Source organism: Hevea brasiliensis, chromosome 16 (assembly GCF_030052815.1).
Source record: "Hevea brasiliensis isolate MT/VB/25A 57/8 chromosome 16, ASM3005281v1, whole genome shotgun sequence".
Taxonomy (NCBI): Eukaryota; Viridiplantae; Streptophyta; class Magnoliopsida; order Malpighiales; family Euphorbiaceae; genus Hevea; species Hevea brasiliensis.
This window is the reverse complement of record NC_079508.1, coordinates 58,805,886-58,822,426: the sequence shown is the minus strand read 5'-3', so window position 1 is coordinate 58,822,426 and position 16,541 is coordinate 58,805,886. Positions and strand designations below refer to the sequence as shown.

Below are 16,541 nucleotides of genomic sequence, written 5' to 3'. Positions count from 1 at the left end.
ATTTGACGCCTAGCAAGTGAAAATGTAATAATTTCCAGGAAAACCATGAACATCTATCGAGACTGAAATCATGCAAAGGGGTAGCACACTACAAAGCTTGAAAATTTCCAGGAAAGCTGTGAAAATCTATCAAGACGGAAACCAAGCAGAGCAAAGGTGTTACACAACTTAATAATAATAATAATAATAATAATAATAATAATAATAATAATAATAATAAAAAGGAACCATTGCATGGTACCCTGTTACACTAACTTGACTGTATACGAATATGAAATCATCCCCCAGTCCCAAAAAACCACTCTCCCTGCAATGTCTCGGACATGTTCAATAATTCATCCCTGCAGGCACTAGGTGATCAGACACTGCTGGAAAATTGTTTCTTCAAATATTTTTCTTCTAAAGTGGTTAATGAACTTTGTTGGCACTTGGAATCTAATTTCATAATGGGTATGTTGCCCGACTGACCTTGTTTTGCCTGCAATTAGATGTGACAGTTCCACAATTAAGACAATATATAGAACTTAGTAAGTAACAAACTAATTGAAAATTTATAAACAGACTAATGAAGTTTCAGTAAAATCTGCACTGATTTCCAGGTTGAAAATGAAATTTCAACTTATTAAAATTAAGTTCTAACAGAAGCAGATGGAAAACATGGTGCCTATTCAGCAGCTATATCAACATATGCATAAATCCCAAATTCACAATTTTGAAAAGCTCATTGACTGAGCATTTCTCAGAACCCAAAAATTCCAACAAATTTTTTAGATGTGAAAGTCCATTTGAATGTCTACCAAATTCCCAAAATTGAAAAACTCATAAGAGAGAGCAAGAGACTGATAAACACTATTTAAAGAAATTGGAATCTATATATATTTCAGTCGATATTTTGTGTAGTCCAAGATTTCATCCATTTCAAGTCACTGCACGTCATCTAAAATTTGTTCAATTGCACAAGTGATCATAGTAAGGTTGGCTAGCCAGTAATTCACACCTTTCAGTCAATACCAGTCATGTTTGATGTTGCCGCAAATAATGCAATTCAGGAATACTCTAGTGATCTTCATGGGAAAAAATGATCAGTAGATGATTCTGCCAATGCTTCCCTTGCCATGGGTTCAGTTCTTTTGTTTTTGGCAGCTTGGATCTGATCTGCGAGTGAAACTTCTCTTTGAACTTTTTCTCTCTTCACAAGTGCCACATCCAATTTCTTCCAAGCTGGACTATGGGAAATCGATGCCTCTCCTTGAGTAATCACCTTTATGGGTTTCTTTTTGCGAATCTATGTAAAAGACAATTTAAGGCATTGTTACAACAAAACAACATTGGATAAGAATGAAATTTATATGAAACCTGATAGATGTGCAGATTTATTGAGCATAGCTTTGTCATGCATGAAATGCTTCATTCATTTCAAACATACCAAGAAAGAAAATATCATCGGATCATTAGACTTTCTTGAACCATTTATTTTCAGCAGGATACACCAGAGGGTTAAAGACAAGAAATTAACAGGGTGGTTATGATGATAGTTTGTTTTATTAAAGATCTGACAAGAACTAGCTCCAAGATAAGAATCCATCTTGTCAGATTCCCACCATTGCTTCTTTAAAATTAAGCTACTGCAGAAAGAAAAAAAGAATCATTAAGAAGAGAAAATTGCCTGATTGGCTTAAGAACAGAACATCACTAGTCTTCTTCTTCTTCTTCTTTTTTTAAAACATAAAGCCATCTTATGCTAGTTAAATCAATACTAACGTGTAACAGAGTATGTTATTGCAAAATGGACCTTGAAAAATCTGCTCAAAACTGAATAAAATTTAACTTCCAGTTTTGATTTCATAGATAGTTATTAGAAATCAAAACTCATTTTCAATCACTTAACACTCTTGAATCAATGATCTGTAGTATTTGTTAAAATGATGGGGTTTATATTTGTGTTATCCTTTAAGTTACCTTTGTTAATCTCTGTTGAAGTGTCAACTCCTGGACAACTGACAGCTTATTTGCTTTCTTCTTTGATTTTCTGGAAGCCTTTTTCTTTGTTTCTCTTTCTTTTTTTTTCTCTTCTCGCTCTTTTCTCTTCTGAGCAAGCCTTGCTAACTTTTCTGCTTTTGCCTGTGCTGCTCTCTCAGCTGTTATCTTTGCTAGCTCCCTTGCCTTTTCCTTGTCCTCGGCACACTGAAGCTGTTGTAGAGTTATTTCTTCTTTTATCTTGTCATAGCTATCCCAATCTAGCTCCTTTTGGTCAATGCCTCCTTTCCGAGCTTCTTCTGCTATGCTTTTAGTCCATGACAGGAAGAACTTCTCTCTTAGTTTCTTCCATTTCAAACGCTTGCCCCAAAGCCGTCTAAGTGAAAAACCTATTTTTTCCTTGATCTCATCACTGCAATAGAATATGTTTTGAATTGTGATTTTCATCGTCTAAATAAATTATGACATATTAGTATGACTGTAGCAACTCAAATATTCAGGCTAAAGACCTAAAAACTTATAGCTAAGATGCCTGATATTTAAAAAATTTATCCTCTATTAACCAGAAGAAATGTTTGCTGACTAATATGCTTAACAATCATAAGAGCAGGTCACATGAAATTATTTGCTGATGATCATTATCAGTTGATTTAATCTAAAACAAACCATTGTATTGTAAACAACTTCAACTGAGTGAATCTTGCATGACAAATAGCCAGTTATTTCCCTACTTACAGTCATTATTCTAAGATTCATGTCGTGGCCTTTATCTCTGTATCTTCCTAGCATATGTTGACACAATGTGCTTATATACTTGAATATAATTATTTTATGCTTGGTGGTAAAACTACTGCATGACTGATCCCAACTATGATTAAAGATTTGAAATTTGAATGCTTAATAATAATCCTGTGTGTTTCATAATACTATTTTTCCATAATCCATATACTAAACTTAATAATATTCTATTTGACAGAACTTTGAAGGGAGTGACTAGATCATTTAAAGATTACCTATGGGCACGAGGATGTTCTGACATCTTCTTTCTAACCTGAAAGTGAAAGTTGTACAGGAAGGAAATAATGAAGATTTTAGAGGAGGGAAAAGAAGAGTTAAAAAAAGAGTAGGATATCTATAGGCAGTGTTTATGAATCCATGGCAAGTAAAGATTTATTAAAGCAGGAAAATGACATGAAAGGTTTGTATTTTCTCTGGTAAGTACATGAATTTTCACTTACTATTCCAAAAGCTCCTATAAACATCGACCATATACATCAATGAAGACTTTAAATATGGAAAAAAAAAAATGTGCAGTTATGCCAGATGGTATGAACCCTCACCATTCTAAAAATGCCTACCTAAAACCTTCATTATGCCAAAAAACTAACGAGTTCTTACATGACTTCACCTGGGGATCTCTCAAGGCCTCTATTGTTCTCCGCTTGATAAGTGCACGAGTCTCTACAAAATATTGAAAATTAAATCCATATAATACACAAATAGAAATTACAAATAGAATTAATCGGCCATATAACTAATACAAGTGGATTATTAATTAATTTACATTCAAAAGGGAGTTACCTGCAGTATGTTTTCTGCCTTTGTTCCACGGTACCTTCCCCTTATTACCATGTTTTCTCTTTCTGCATTTTTTCCTTTCATTATTGTCACTGGGATTTTTGGAACAGTCACAGTAATTGTCCAGCAGAAGCTCCTCATTCAAAGTTTCAGTCTCAGCAGAATCCTGACTAAGTTTTAACCGGCAATGCTTGCCAAAACTTGATGCTTCCTCAGCATTAACACTGATTTGCAATGCTCCACGATGGTGAACTCTTGATAAGGAATTGAAAGAAGCATAAGAGGGACATACTCTTTTTGTAACAGATGTTTGATAATTTGACCGTACCATATTTGCTTGGAAATTTGCGTATTCCACCACATAACCCAGAGTTGGCAAGAAAACAGTGTTTGGAACATGCTTGCTGGATGGATATGTAACAGACAATCGCCTGACAAATGGTGACATAAACTTTGTTCATAATTTTTACAGAAAGATCCAGATTTCATAACCATTTTCTTAATTGGAAGAATTCTTTCAAACTGTGTATTACAAGCATCTGTAATTATCCTTACTGCAAGCCTATGTAAATAACTTCATTTTCTTTCTGTGCTCTAACTCACCAGAATGTCAATTGAGTGAAGCCCTCCAAACAATTTTGTAAGTGAAATGAACAAACTGGATAGACCATCATCTGAACTGTTCTTTGAATACAGATGATACTAATAAATCCACAGTTTTCTGTACCTGAGAAGTTGATGAATTATATAAACCAAAAAGAACAACAAATTCAAAGGAAAAATACAACTACCTGTTCCCATTTCCCAAGGACTTCACTAAAACATAACAAATCAAGGTTCACTAAAAACTGCAAATAGTCTGAGCAGCTTGTCAGCTACTTAGAGCATAGCTCAACAAAGGTTTGCTAACCTTGTTTGTTAAGGCTAATAAGCCAAAATCAAGTCGCTTGCTTGAACCTATTTGTAAATGCTCATTTGAACTCATTCATTATGTTTAATGACACAAGCTCAAGTCTATTTCTAACAGTCTTATACAGAAGCAAATTGAGCTAATTGTTAGTCATCTCGTTTAACCTTACCAACTCATTTATAGATTCATAAGCTAACTCATCAACAGACTCATGATCTAGATTGTCGATAGGCTATTGAACAGGCATTGGAAGCTAGTAAATAAATTGATTCATACACTTACCAAACCGATATTTTCATTGTGAAGTTTGCTTTATACATTTCTTTACAGAAATTAATAGATAAAGTTACTTCAGATCATTTATACTACACTTGATTAACTTGCTTTTTTTTCGTCCTTTTTTAATACCGTAAACTGTATTAGTAAGCTAACCCAATCATTTATAATATGGTTTCCAAGATTACAAATGCTATTACGCACAACATAACTAAACAGACTACTTCATAAGTAAATGACTACTAAAATTGTCCAATTTATAGAAATTTCTGTATTAAATTTTCTAATGTTTTGAAATAATTATGAATTTGACTTGTCTAATCGAATGAAATGAGCTCAAACTCGACCAGAAGCAAGGTGAAGACAAACCCAATCAGAATACTATTCGAATTTAACAAAATTTAAATAAGAAGAGCTTAAGCTACATTGCTCAAGATCGAGCTGAGTAGGAAAAGAGAATAGGAAAAGAGAGAAGTTAGGAAAGGGTTAACCTCTGCAGTGGAGAGCGGGGAGTAATGAAGGAGATGAAGGAGGCTGGAGTAGTGATTCGGTCGCCGTTGAGGTAGTAGCGAAGCTGTAGTTCGACGGCTGGAAGCGGAGAACGGCGATAGGGTACAAACTAAACGGTACCGTGTGTTAGGAAGATAAGATAAAAAGTGGAAGGAGATGGGAGTCCGTTACACTGAGGCTTGAGAGACTGGAGAATGCGGTGGCTAAACCGTAGAAGATAAACGGTGCCCTACTATTTGGAAAAATAATTCAAAAAATTATTTAAATGTTTTTAATAAAAAATATTATATTTTAAATAAATGAAACATTATAATTGCCAATATCCACGAAGCATTACCCGCGTTTTGGGAAAGCTAAAGCAGTCTCTCAAAAGTACTCCCAACTCCCACGAATCAATTTTGAACCGTAATTTTCTGTTCATTTTCCATGAAAATTCATTAGTTCAAAAGCTCAATTTTTTCCTTAATTGGACCATAATATGCAGTTTTCTTAGATATAAAGATACAATTATATTAGAAATGACAGCTCTTGCTGCTTCAGTTGCTCCATGGATCCCTGAAGATGACCTGTTATTGAAGAACGCCGTTGAGGTATAATTCCCTTCTCATTTTGCTCGATTCTTTTGGGTGTCCAACTTTCCCATGTTCTTGAAATTTGTACTTTATATGTGCTTTTGTTTTCCTTCTAATTTGAAACCCTAGGTAACTTTCAGCAAATGAAATTTGTAATCGGTTTGTGGAAGAAAATATGCGAATTTTATTTTATTTTAGTTTATTTTATTTTGTTTTGTTTTTGTTGTTATTGCAGGCAGGCGCTTCTTTGGAAGCACTCGCTAAGGGAGCAGTCAGATTCTCGCGAAAATTTACAGTTGGAGAATTGCGAGATAGATGGTATTCTCTGCTCTATGACCCTGTAATTTCAGCTGAAGCTTCTTCTCGTATGGTCGAATTTGAACTTTCTTTCCCCAATTCTAGAGTTGGCTCTGATCTTTCTGCTAAAAGAAAAGTTGATAGTGTTCAACGGATGTACTATGCCATGAAGAGGAAGAAAACTTGTGCCCGACCTGATAGCTCTCCTAGCATCAGTTTTCTTGGTGCAGCTGAGGCTAGTTGTGGAGACAACATAGCATTTGATAGTCAGCCACAAGGTGGAAGTTGTATGTTTGGAGACTATGATCAAAACCCTTTTGAGTTTGTTGGGAAAGATAATGAACTTACCATGGAGTTTCCCTCTTTTGAGAAAGATAGTGGATGCAAAAGTATTCCGTGTAATGCAAGAGACAGATTAGTAGACTTTCTGAGTAGTGAGAGAGTTCACGAAATGGCATTGGCACGTCCGTTGCCAGAAAGTAGCACTTTGTTTCATGCTCAGGGACTTCCCTCTCCACCAGCAATATGGGAAACAATAGAGGAAATTTCTGCTCCTGCAATGCCAATTAGTATAAGCATTGAAGATAAAGGCCAACAAGAAGCATTGACGCATCGTGATGGTATGGAATTGGATAGTAATAAAATAAGCTTATCAGGAATGAATGTTGTCCATTCGGGGGCAATATTGCAAGACAAACATGATGTTGATGTACTAAATAATTCAAATGCAATCTCAGAATGTGATTATGCAGACCTGTCAGAGTCGCTCTTAAACTTTGCAAATGAAGATGAGCTGCTTTTAGTGGATATAGATGGGAAAGACACAGTAGATAAAATTTGTTACGATGGCGCTTTGGTGAATTGTCCTAATGATATTAGAGCACCAAATTTTGAAGAATCAAAGACGATAGTTTCAGATAAAAGCCTTGAAATTCCTGCCAATGCATGCACTGCAGAATTAGAGCCTATTGTTGAAAGGTCGCTTTCTAGTGATGTTGAGCAGCATGGTCATCTGTGTTCAGAAATCAACTTACCATCATCTACATCAGCAACACATACATGCTCTGCAGAGCAATGTGATGGAGAGATGGAGTGTACTTTAAACAGTGAAGACCCTGATATCCCATCCAATGATGATGTTTTCTTTCCTAAAGAATTTGCTGCTTCTATGATGAGAACAAAATCTAAGGAAGCTGGTTACTCATCTTTTTCATATGCTAATTTAAAGGATGACAAACAAAAGCAAAGCTTGATGAAGAAAGAAGCAAATCCTGCACAATCTCATATTGCTTGCCAGATGACAAGACTGGACATGTTGCCAGTAACCAGCCCAGGCAACCAACTCATCGGCTGTGGAATCAAATGTGAATCTCCTGATGATGTGGCGTCCGGACAGGCTAGCAATGCTTACAGATGTACCAATCAATGCACAGCAGCACGGGCAACTCTAAATTCTGGTCCAGTTGGACTACTAAAGGCAGAGGCATTACTTGCATGTAATGCCATGGGTTTGCCATTGTATGCAAAACCATGCTCTCCTAAACAAGTTACTTCAGTACCAGAAGCCAAACCCTTAACATTAAATGAGGAAGAATCTGAGATTGATGATGATAATGATATTCCATCCTATTCTGACATCGAAGCCATGGTAAATCTGTCTACATGTAGGCTAATAGGGGGGATTCATCTTAAACTCTGTTTCATTTTAACTTGTTTCAAAGTTCTCTCTGGTTAAATTTTTGGTTCTTACTTTCAGATACTTGATATGGACTTGTGCCCAGGTGATGCAGATTCTTATGGCAATAGGGAAGGTAACTAATCAATGTTTCTTTTTTGGTACATTTTTCCATTCTACATGCTGTGTTTATCCTTGAAACTATGTGTTGCAAAGTCTGCTGCTCTAATAGTCACAAATTTAGTTGTTGCCTATGCTATTATTATTTGTGTTTAGATGATACTTGCCTTTCAAATTATGTTTAATATCTCCTGGTGGTTACTAATTAATATTCCCTAGTGAAGGGAGCCAATTAATTATTTAATAAGAGAAATATTTTAATTCCTGTGGCCATTAAGTTGAGATAAATCAACTGTAGTTATCTCAAGATAAATGGTTTTGAGCTTTTTCTTTTTCAGTCTCAAGGTATCAAAATGAGGATACCAGAAGGATAATTATGAGATTGGAACAATGTGCTGGATCATCTGTACAAAGAGCCATTGCATCTCGAGGTGCACTTGCTGTCTTTTATGGGCGCCATTTGAAGCATTATATAAGGAAAACTGAGGTGTGTTAAACTAATGTTTGGCCTTTTTCTTTTTCCCAATAGCATAACTGGGATTGTTTTACTCTTAATTGATTTTCATTTAAGATTAATCTATTAGTTTGTGCTTATGGCTGTGATTAATCTCTTAGCTTTTGCTTATTACTAGTGTTCATGCAATATTGTTTTCCTTTTTGTATGTGACCTCCTCCTACCTTGTAGGTCATACTTGGCAGAGCAACAAATGATATGGAAGTCGATATTGACTTGGGAAGAGAAGGACCTGCCAACAAAATATCAAGACGGCAGGTGGCATTTGTTTCAGCGTCTTCTGATGGAATTGTTATTCAGATTTGCATTTAAAGTTGGTTGAGCAGATCAATTTTATTTCCTTTTTCTTTTGTTTAATGTTAGATGAAAATTTTCTCTTTAATTTTTTAATGGAGACTCCAAGGAGTTGCACTTTCTGACGTATTGTCATTGTCTATGATCATGTTACTGTAAAACTGATGCAGACATAAGGAATTAGAAATAATATAAAGAGCTTAAGAAAGAAGAAGGAACTAAGGGTGAAAAAAGTACTTATTGGGGTTTTTTTTTTGCCCCCTTTACGGATTGAATTTGAATATTCTAGGATTGTTGAGTTCAACCCAAGGCCCTGACATTGTTTCCTCACTTTTGTCTGTAGTTCAGAGTAAACTTTTCTGTGTAACTATATAAACCGCTCTACGTAGGATTGTTCCATTCAGATTCTACTATGTCACATTAACACTCCACCCATGTCAATCAAATACCCATTTTTAGTTTATTGACATCCTGCATGGCCTCTAATTTTATGGAATAGTGACTGGTTGTTGCCTGTGTTGCTAGGCACTTGTAAAGATGGAAGCAGATGGTTCCTTCTTCTTGAAGAATCTTGGTAAGAGTCTAGTATTTTTGAATGGCAAAGAAGTTGCTACTGGACAGAGTATGAGTCTGGGTTCAAATAGTTTGATTGAGGTATGTACTTTCCAATAATCTTCCTGTTTGATAAGCTTTAAACTGTTTTAGATTGGTTTTGCTGTCTTCTATCTTATTTATGCTCTTCCTTTGTGATAATTATATTGCTTGCACTGATTTGTTGTGCTGTAACTAGAGAATTAATATTATCGCCAGTATTGAATCTGCAGATTGGGGGAATGGCATTTGTGTTTGAAATTAACAGCAAATCTGTAGGGCAGCACCTGGCAAATGCCTCAAAAATCTGCCAACAAAACAACATCAAATTTGAATGGTCAGAAGGAATTTCATGAGTAAAGAAAGCCATCAACTGTTTCTTTTATCTTTTATATTAAGCTTCCTAGGTGAACAAAAGTGAATGTTGTAGTTGTGTACCCTTGCGTTGGATGCACACAGTCCAACTATATATATATATATAATACAAAAAATTTGATTTCTTAGACAGTAATTGTGTTTATGGCAATACATATTATGTATATGAAATATAGTTGGCCATTCATCCCATTTTATAAAGAGAGGAAGAATAAATATAAGTAGCAAGGAAGGATATAGCTGATCATATCTAGTGACAATTGGTTTAATACAGTAATTTTATTTTCCCACTTTTATTTTTAATTTGGATATTGTGTCAGTAATTTTCCATTTCATTTTCTGTTACTTCCACCATGATCTCATATGCATCAACTTCTTGCACTCCACTACTAGAAACATCCAGGGACCAAGGGGACAGAAAAAGAAATGGACCATAATGAATGTGCTTGTGATTGTCTGGTAATTGGCACGCACTTAATAGGAAACTTGCAGTATCTGTCCTCTTGATGATAAATGGTGCAGAAATCAATTATAGGATAGAGACAAATGAATGAGGTGTTAAAAAACTGGTATCAAATATCAGTTTACTCATTGTGGACTTTTTACCCATCTTTGGTCCAGACTTTGGTGATACTTGACTTCACCAGACTTGTGTAGCTAAGTGGAAAAGAACCCTATGCAATATCCACTGCAATAGATATAGATTTTGTACATTTACAGCTCTGGATACGCAGAAAAATCTTGAAAGTTTCTAGTGTATAGAATGTTGATAGTACACTCTATTAGCTGCTTGTTTACATGGGAAGATTTTAAAATTGGGGGTTTCAGTTTTTCAACTTGTTCTTGTTAACTGCACAGTCAAAATGATTTTTCAATTGATTCTTGCTTGTAAAAAAGCATTGTAAATGGTTAATATAAAGTAGGGCTTGTTTCTTCTAACCAAGCTTGGAGGGGATGAGCTACGCGGTCTAAGAGCAGAATGGATAAAGATAACGTCTTTTATCCAAATGCTGCAACCGCCAACGGAACGAAGAAAATTTTTGTTTAAAGAAGGGGGAAAATTAAATAAAAAAGAAAAATAAAGGAATTGAACAAGAACCAAATTCAATTAATTTTTATTTAGAAAATACATAGTCATTGGAATTTATTTTTTAAGGTGAAAATTAAATTATTTAAAAAATGAAGTCATATAAAAAAAATATAATTTTGCAAGAATTGGTACGAATTTGTAAAACTTTAGGTGATGATTTAGTGTAGTTTACCTACTAAAGCTCTAAAACGCTCCTAAATAAACTTTTTTTTTTCAAATTATAAAGAAAAAAAAAAGTTAATTGAGAATATGATGGTGAGGTATTTCAGTAGTTCTGTCCCTTTTCTCATGTTTTATTTCATTATTGCACTAAAATAACGATTATTTCATTTATATTTATATTTTTAAATTAGATTTTATTAAATTATTTAAAATTTTATTTTATAAAAATTAAAATTGAATAAATTTCACATTTGTCCAAAGCTAAATGAGTGCCAACAATCATGTCCTATGAATTATAAAAAGAATCCCACCAGAATCCATCATTGGATTATTGAGGTGGGGGAACTTGGGAATTGAAGAAATAAAAAAAAGGCTTTTCTACCAAAAGGAAAAAAAAAAAAAAAAAAAAGGTTTCAAAAGGATTCTTATAATTCACTCAAAACTTTCTTCAGTTTTCAATTTAAAGTCTAAACTCTTACTTAAAAGTGTAAATGTTTTCTTTTGTATTTGTTTTATTATAACTAATCAACATTTAGACGCTATAATGAATTTGTTTTTTTATTTTTTATTTACAATCAAAATAATTTTATTTAAATAATTGAATTAATCGTATTGAATTATTTATTATATTTAGAGAGGAATATTAGAATTCAAAGTTAGTTAGAAGAACAGCTAACACTTTATAACCATCATTTTAAATCAGGGACCATTAGCATTAAGCATATGCTCCAAATGCTCACCCATCAACTTAATTAACAACTGTATAATATCATATAACATGCTGGCTTTTGATACTAATACCCAACAACTACCTTCTCTACCATCTCTTAAAACATTTAACATATTATTAGCAATTATTATAAGTGTTGTGTGTTATGATATTTTGCATCATTAACTCGATAATTAATTTTACATTTGAATATTTATTTTATCATTTGGCTTTAGCTTTTTAGCTTTAATTTGTAGGGTTGCCCCGATGCTAATCCTTTTTTGCGAGAAATTTTAGAATATAATTGCTTCTTTACGTATAAATATCGGAGAAACTCATAATTAATTTAATTAAATTTATAATAAATTATAAATTTTTTGACTCCGTTAATAAGTTAACTATGAAATACAGGTAGATTCAAATATCACTAATTTTTACAATGATGAATTAGAATCCGACGTCCCAATAATTTTTAATATGATTAAATGGAAGAAATGATGGCAACTAAAGCCTACTCAACAGAAAGAACTAAATTTAGCTAAACACACGTCATTATATTAATCACTAATCCTGTCTTTCTCTCCACCAAAGCAATCTCTCCTTTTCTCTCTATCCAAAGATTCATCTACACAAATTTTTTTTAATTTTTAATTAAATTTAAATTTTGTAATATTAACGCTAAAGACTCCAACCAAAGCAAAGCTCACGCATAGAAATCTTTAAATACGAGCATTTAGAGAATGGCTCTGACAAGCACCCCTTGGAGGAACCACCCACACTCACAGGGGAGAGGAAATATCACTCAGCGAAAAGAGTAACCCATCTGATCTCTCTCTCTTGTCTTCTTTGTTAGTCCCACTTTGTACTTCCAATCACATTTCTGATTCTCCTATTCAACGGTCCTGATCTTTTCTTCCTCTTCTGTCTTCACTCCTTACCCATTTCTTGCTATTGTTTCTTGTTTCTTTTATCTTCACCTCACCCGGCCACATTCAAGTCTCTCTCTGAAATCCACCAAATGGGTGATCTCATCCATTTTTCCTTGTCTTCTCTGCTTCTGCTGCTGCTTACAGTGACGAGTTTATTCCTGATAAGAGTAGAATCAAAGACCTATTGGCAAGATGTTGAAGTTTTGAGAGCGCTTAAAAATGGGATTGAGCCAACCTCTGTCACTCCTGGCTCCTGCTTAAGCTCTTGGGACTTCTCCGTTGATCCTTGCGATAACTTGTTCAGTGAGCGTTTCACTTGTGGGTTCAGATGCGACCTTTTTGTCTCCGGCACGAGTCGAGTCACCGAACTCAATCTTGATCAGGCCGGTTACTCTGGTTCACTTGCAAACATTTCTTGGAACCTCCCTTATCTGCAGAATGTCGACCTGTCAAGTAATAATTTCTATGGCCAAATTCCCGAGTCCTTTTCCAATCTCACTCGTCTGAGTCGGCTCGCCCTTTCAAGAAACTGGTTTTCCGGCAAGATACCCATGTCGCTTGGCTCGCTCGCTAACCTCGAGGAGCTATACCTCGATAACAACATCCTTGAAGGCACCATTCCTGCAAGTTTCAATGGTCTGATTAGCTTAAAAAGGCTCGAAATTCAGTCGAACAAGCTATACGGTGAGTTTCCCGAGTTGGGTTCTCTGAAAAGCCTCTACTTTTTAGATGCTAGTGACAATGCCATAGCTGGTGAAGTCCCAGCTACACTTTCATCATCTCTGGTTCAAATCTCCATGAGAAACAACAGCTTGGAAGGAACCATCCCAGAAAGTTTCAAAAACCTGGGTTATTTACAAGTACTGGATCTGAGTCACAATAAACTGAGCGGCTCAGCCCCTTCCCTTCTCTTTAACCACCCATCTCTGCAACAGCTAACTCTCTCATTCAATTACTTCACAGCCATACAATCACCAGCACCTATTGCTCCTTCAACCACCATCCAGAGTGAACTGATAGCCATCGATTTAAGCAACAACCAGCTTCAAGGATTTTTACCCTCGTTTCTGGCTTTTATGCCAAAGTTGTCTGCATTGTCACTAGAGAACAACAAATTGACAGGGATGATACCGACCCAATTCGCCATTAAAACAGCGGTGCCAGGATCCGGATTCTCACCGTTTGTGAGGCTATTGCTGGGAGGGAACTACTTGTTTGGACCGATACCGGTGCCGTTAAGGGAGCTGAAAGAAGGGTCGGTGGACGTGAGACTAAACGATAACTGCTTGTACCGGTGCCCGGTAACTTTGTTTTTCTGTCAGGGTGGTGATCAGAAATCGTTAACGGAGTGTAAAAGCTTTAGCGCTTTTATTCCCTAAACAAATCCATGTAATCGCTGTAGCTTTTTTAAATAATATAATATGTCCATTGCTCGATCTACGTGAGTTTAATATTTTATAAATATGTAAAAAGAATTGAAGAAACGTCGTCCATGTGAAGAAAGGGTTTGGTTGATAATAATATAAAGCAGGATTAGTTAGTGGAGGAATACAAGTTTAATAATGATGAGGAAGATGTAATTAGATTAAGGTGATCCAGTCCTGGATATTTTTGGCCCATACTCTGACACAACTATGCTGGTTATCCACGTGAATTTATGGTAGACGTGGGGTAGACAGGCATGAAGTGGTCGTACGTAGTAACGTAGACCGCCGTTAGTGTTGGTGTAGGTGGTCCACTGTCTGTCCGCCTTACTTTTTGGGTAGATGCGAAGCTGTTCACGTGTTCTATTTTTTTCTTCATTATCTTCACTTCAATGCTTTCATGAAAAACAAATTTTCGATGAAACACATTCATAGCATTTCCGCTGAACGATGCCAAACCTTGAAAACAAGTAGTAGTTTTCAAAATTTTAGTAGTAAATTTCTAAGTGTCTCTCTTTAGTAATTTTATGCCAAACCAAAAGTTCTTGTAAGTGAATAAAAGATCTACCCTACAATATCAAAAGCATAGGCAATTGTGATTACTAGAAAAATTAAAACTCAATTATCTTTTGTTTTGCACTTACATGTCCTATTATGATGAAAATTTAATTATAAATCAAAAAATTGAAAGAAAAAAAAAATAAATCATATATCTCATCATCAATCGAATTTTCTCCAAAATATTTATAAAAAATAATTTTCTCCATCCTGTAGATATTTGGTTTTTCAAATGACAGTTCATTGAGACAAACGAACAAACAAGTGGCATTGAATAAAAATAATCAATTAAACTACAACTTTCCGTAGCAATCAGCAACAGTTGCGATAACCACAGCAAGTGTAGCATCACAGATGATATAAGAACAACGCATGAAATGGTAATTTAACTAATTCAAACAACAAAACACCCACTATCAGATCAATACTTTTTTGCATCAATATATTATAGTCTCACTAATTAATAATAATCCCCAACAAAATACACTTTGACCCCTTTTGTAGCACTCCCTCAGAAGAAACATTTTTATCCCCTTTTTAAAAAATTAAAATTTTATAGGAATTGAATTGAATTCAGTTTAAAATGAAATAATTTAATTTTTTATAATTTAAAAATAAAATCATTTTAAAAAATAAAAATTAAATATAATTATATAAAAATTTAATTAAATTAGTTTATTATAAATAATTTATTAAAAAAAAACTTACAGCTACTAAAAATTAGTTTGTGCGATTACGGATTACGTTCCTCTTTGTTGGAAAGATTTAAGGTAAACTTTGTTATAGGCTCTTTGTAACTAATGCCTGTAATGTAATTCTTAATTAATACATGAATTAAATATAAAAATATTTTTAACTTATTCTGAGAAATGGTATAATTGAAATAAATATAAAGTTAACTTTTTTTCGAATATTTTATATATTGATGTGGGAAAGTGAATTTTTTAAATTAAACACACACACGCACACACGCTATTGGACTATCCAGCTATATTCCTGACACTATTTACTTGTAAAATGCTAAAGAAATAGTATATTAGGGTAATGGACGAATCACGTTTTCCATGACAACCTCGTAATCTAAACAGAATTTTGAATTTCCACGCATGTAATGCGTGGCACCAGTGGTCTAGTGGTAGAATAGTACCCTGCCACGGTACAGACCCGGGTTCGATTCCCGGCTGGTGCAACAGTACATTTTGGAGGTTGAAAGCTTCTCTTTTCCAAGAAAAATGCTAATAATTGGATTTATGTTTTTGTAAAATATATATATATATATATATATTTAAATGTGCTTAGGTTGTTTTTGTAATATCAATGAATTTTTATTTTTAAACTAATAAATTAAGATTTATTGTCATAATTTAAATAAGTGTCAATTTCAAATGAGGAAATATTTTTATTTCATATTATATTAAAAATTAACAAATTTTCACTTAAAAAATGAAAATTCTCTCCAATCATTTCAAATACATATTTACCCAAATAGAGATTTTTTTTTTTTTAGAGCTTGAATTAGAATTCAAAGTTGCTATCCGACTATTGCATAAATGCTAAATTTGATTATTGGCTAATTATGTTGGTATAATTCATTATTAGCTACGGTTAGGGGTGGCCATGTTTCAGGAATCACTGGTTACGGTTCCTGAATCGTCGGTTTAGGTTCAATAAAATCATGAACCTTAACTAAATCGTCAGGAGACGGTTCCTGAGACGTCAATTCCGGTTTGAGCTCCAGTTTAAAACGATTTGAAAAGCGATTCAAAAAAGAACGGTTCAAGACAATTTGAAAAACAGTTTGAAAGCGGTTTAGGAATGGTTTAAGGGTAGCTTAGACAAAAAAAATTAGAGAAAAATTTTATTGATTCAAAATTTAAGTTATATTTGTAAAAATATTTTAATTTTTCTTATAAATCTTTTAATCAAAATAAAATAAGAAAAAAATAGAAAGAAAATAATTTATCTTTAAGAAAAATTTAA

The 16,541-nt window shown here is 34.1% G+C and overlaps 3 protein-coding genes and 1 non-coding gene across 7 annotated transcripts; 3 read left to right on the top strand and 1 right to left on the bottom strand.

The window, feature by feature from the left end:
* Positions 1-181: 181 nt before the first annotated feature.
* Positions 182-5,488, bottom strand: LOC110668509 (uncharacterized). 2 transcript variants are annotated; one of them, XM_021829777.2, is made up of 8 exons: positions 5,233-5,488; positions 4,159-4,282; positions 3,559-3,986; positions 3,386-3,438; positions 2,991-3,028; positions 1,960-2,389; positions 998-1,285; positions 182-478 (listed from the first exon to the last, which is right to left on the bottom strand). In XM_021829777.2, the coding sequence occupies exons 2-7, from the start codon at positions 4,227-4,229 to the stop codon at positions 1,067-1,069; spliced, it is 1,239 nt and encodes a 412-aa protein (XP_021685469.2). In that variant the 5' UTR covers positions 4,230-4,282; positions 5,233-5,488; the 3' UTR covers positions 182-478; positions 998-1,066. The 2 variants fall into 2 exon arrangements, with proteins under 2 accessions (XP_021685469.2, XP_021685470.2); XM_021829778.2 differs by having other exon boundaries at positions 4,159-4,276.
* Positions 5,489-5,558: 70 nt separating this feature from the next.
* On the top strand, positions 5,559-9,821 carry LOC110668508 (uncharacterized). Of its 3 annotated transcripts, none has more exons than XM_021829776.2 (7): positions 5,559-5,841; positions 6,059-7,768; positions 7,877-7,931; positions 8,254-8,402; positions 8,601-8,687; positions 9,249-9,377; positions 9,534-9,678. In XM_021829776.2, exons 1-7 carry the CDS (start codon positions 5,770-5,772, stop codon positions 9,537-9,539), a joined length of 2,208 nt encoding a protein of 735 aa, XP_021685468.2. In that variant the 5' UTR covers positions 5,559-5,769; the 3' UTR covers positions 9,540-9,678. The 3 variants fall into 3 exon arrangements, with proteins under 3 accessions (XP_021685468.2, XP_057994278.1, XP_021685467.2); XM_021829775.2 differs by having other exon boundaries at positions 5,560-5,841; positions 9,548-9,821; XM_058138295.1 differs by lacking the exon at positions 9,534-9,678 and having other exon boundaries at positions 8,601-8,742.
* Positions 9,822-12,287: 2,466 nt separating this feature from the next.
* LOC110668556 (receptor-like protein 53) lies at positions 12,288-14,015 on the top strand. The gene has a single exon (XM_021829859.2). It carries the CDS (start codon positions 12,669-12,671, stop codon positions 13,956-13,958), a length of 1,290 nt encoding a protein of 429 aa, XP_021685551.2. The 5' UTR covers positions 12,288-12,668; the 3' UTR covers positions 13,959-14,015.
* A 1,664-nt stretch (positions 14,016-15,679) lies between these two features.
* Positions 15,680-15,750, top strand: TRNAG-GCC (transfer RNA glycine (anticodon GCC)). Its single transcript has one exon. It is a non-coding gene; the product is annotated as a tRNA-Gly (tRNA).
* Positions 15,751-16,541: the final 791 nt, after the last annotated feature.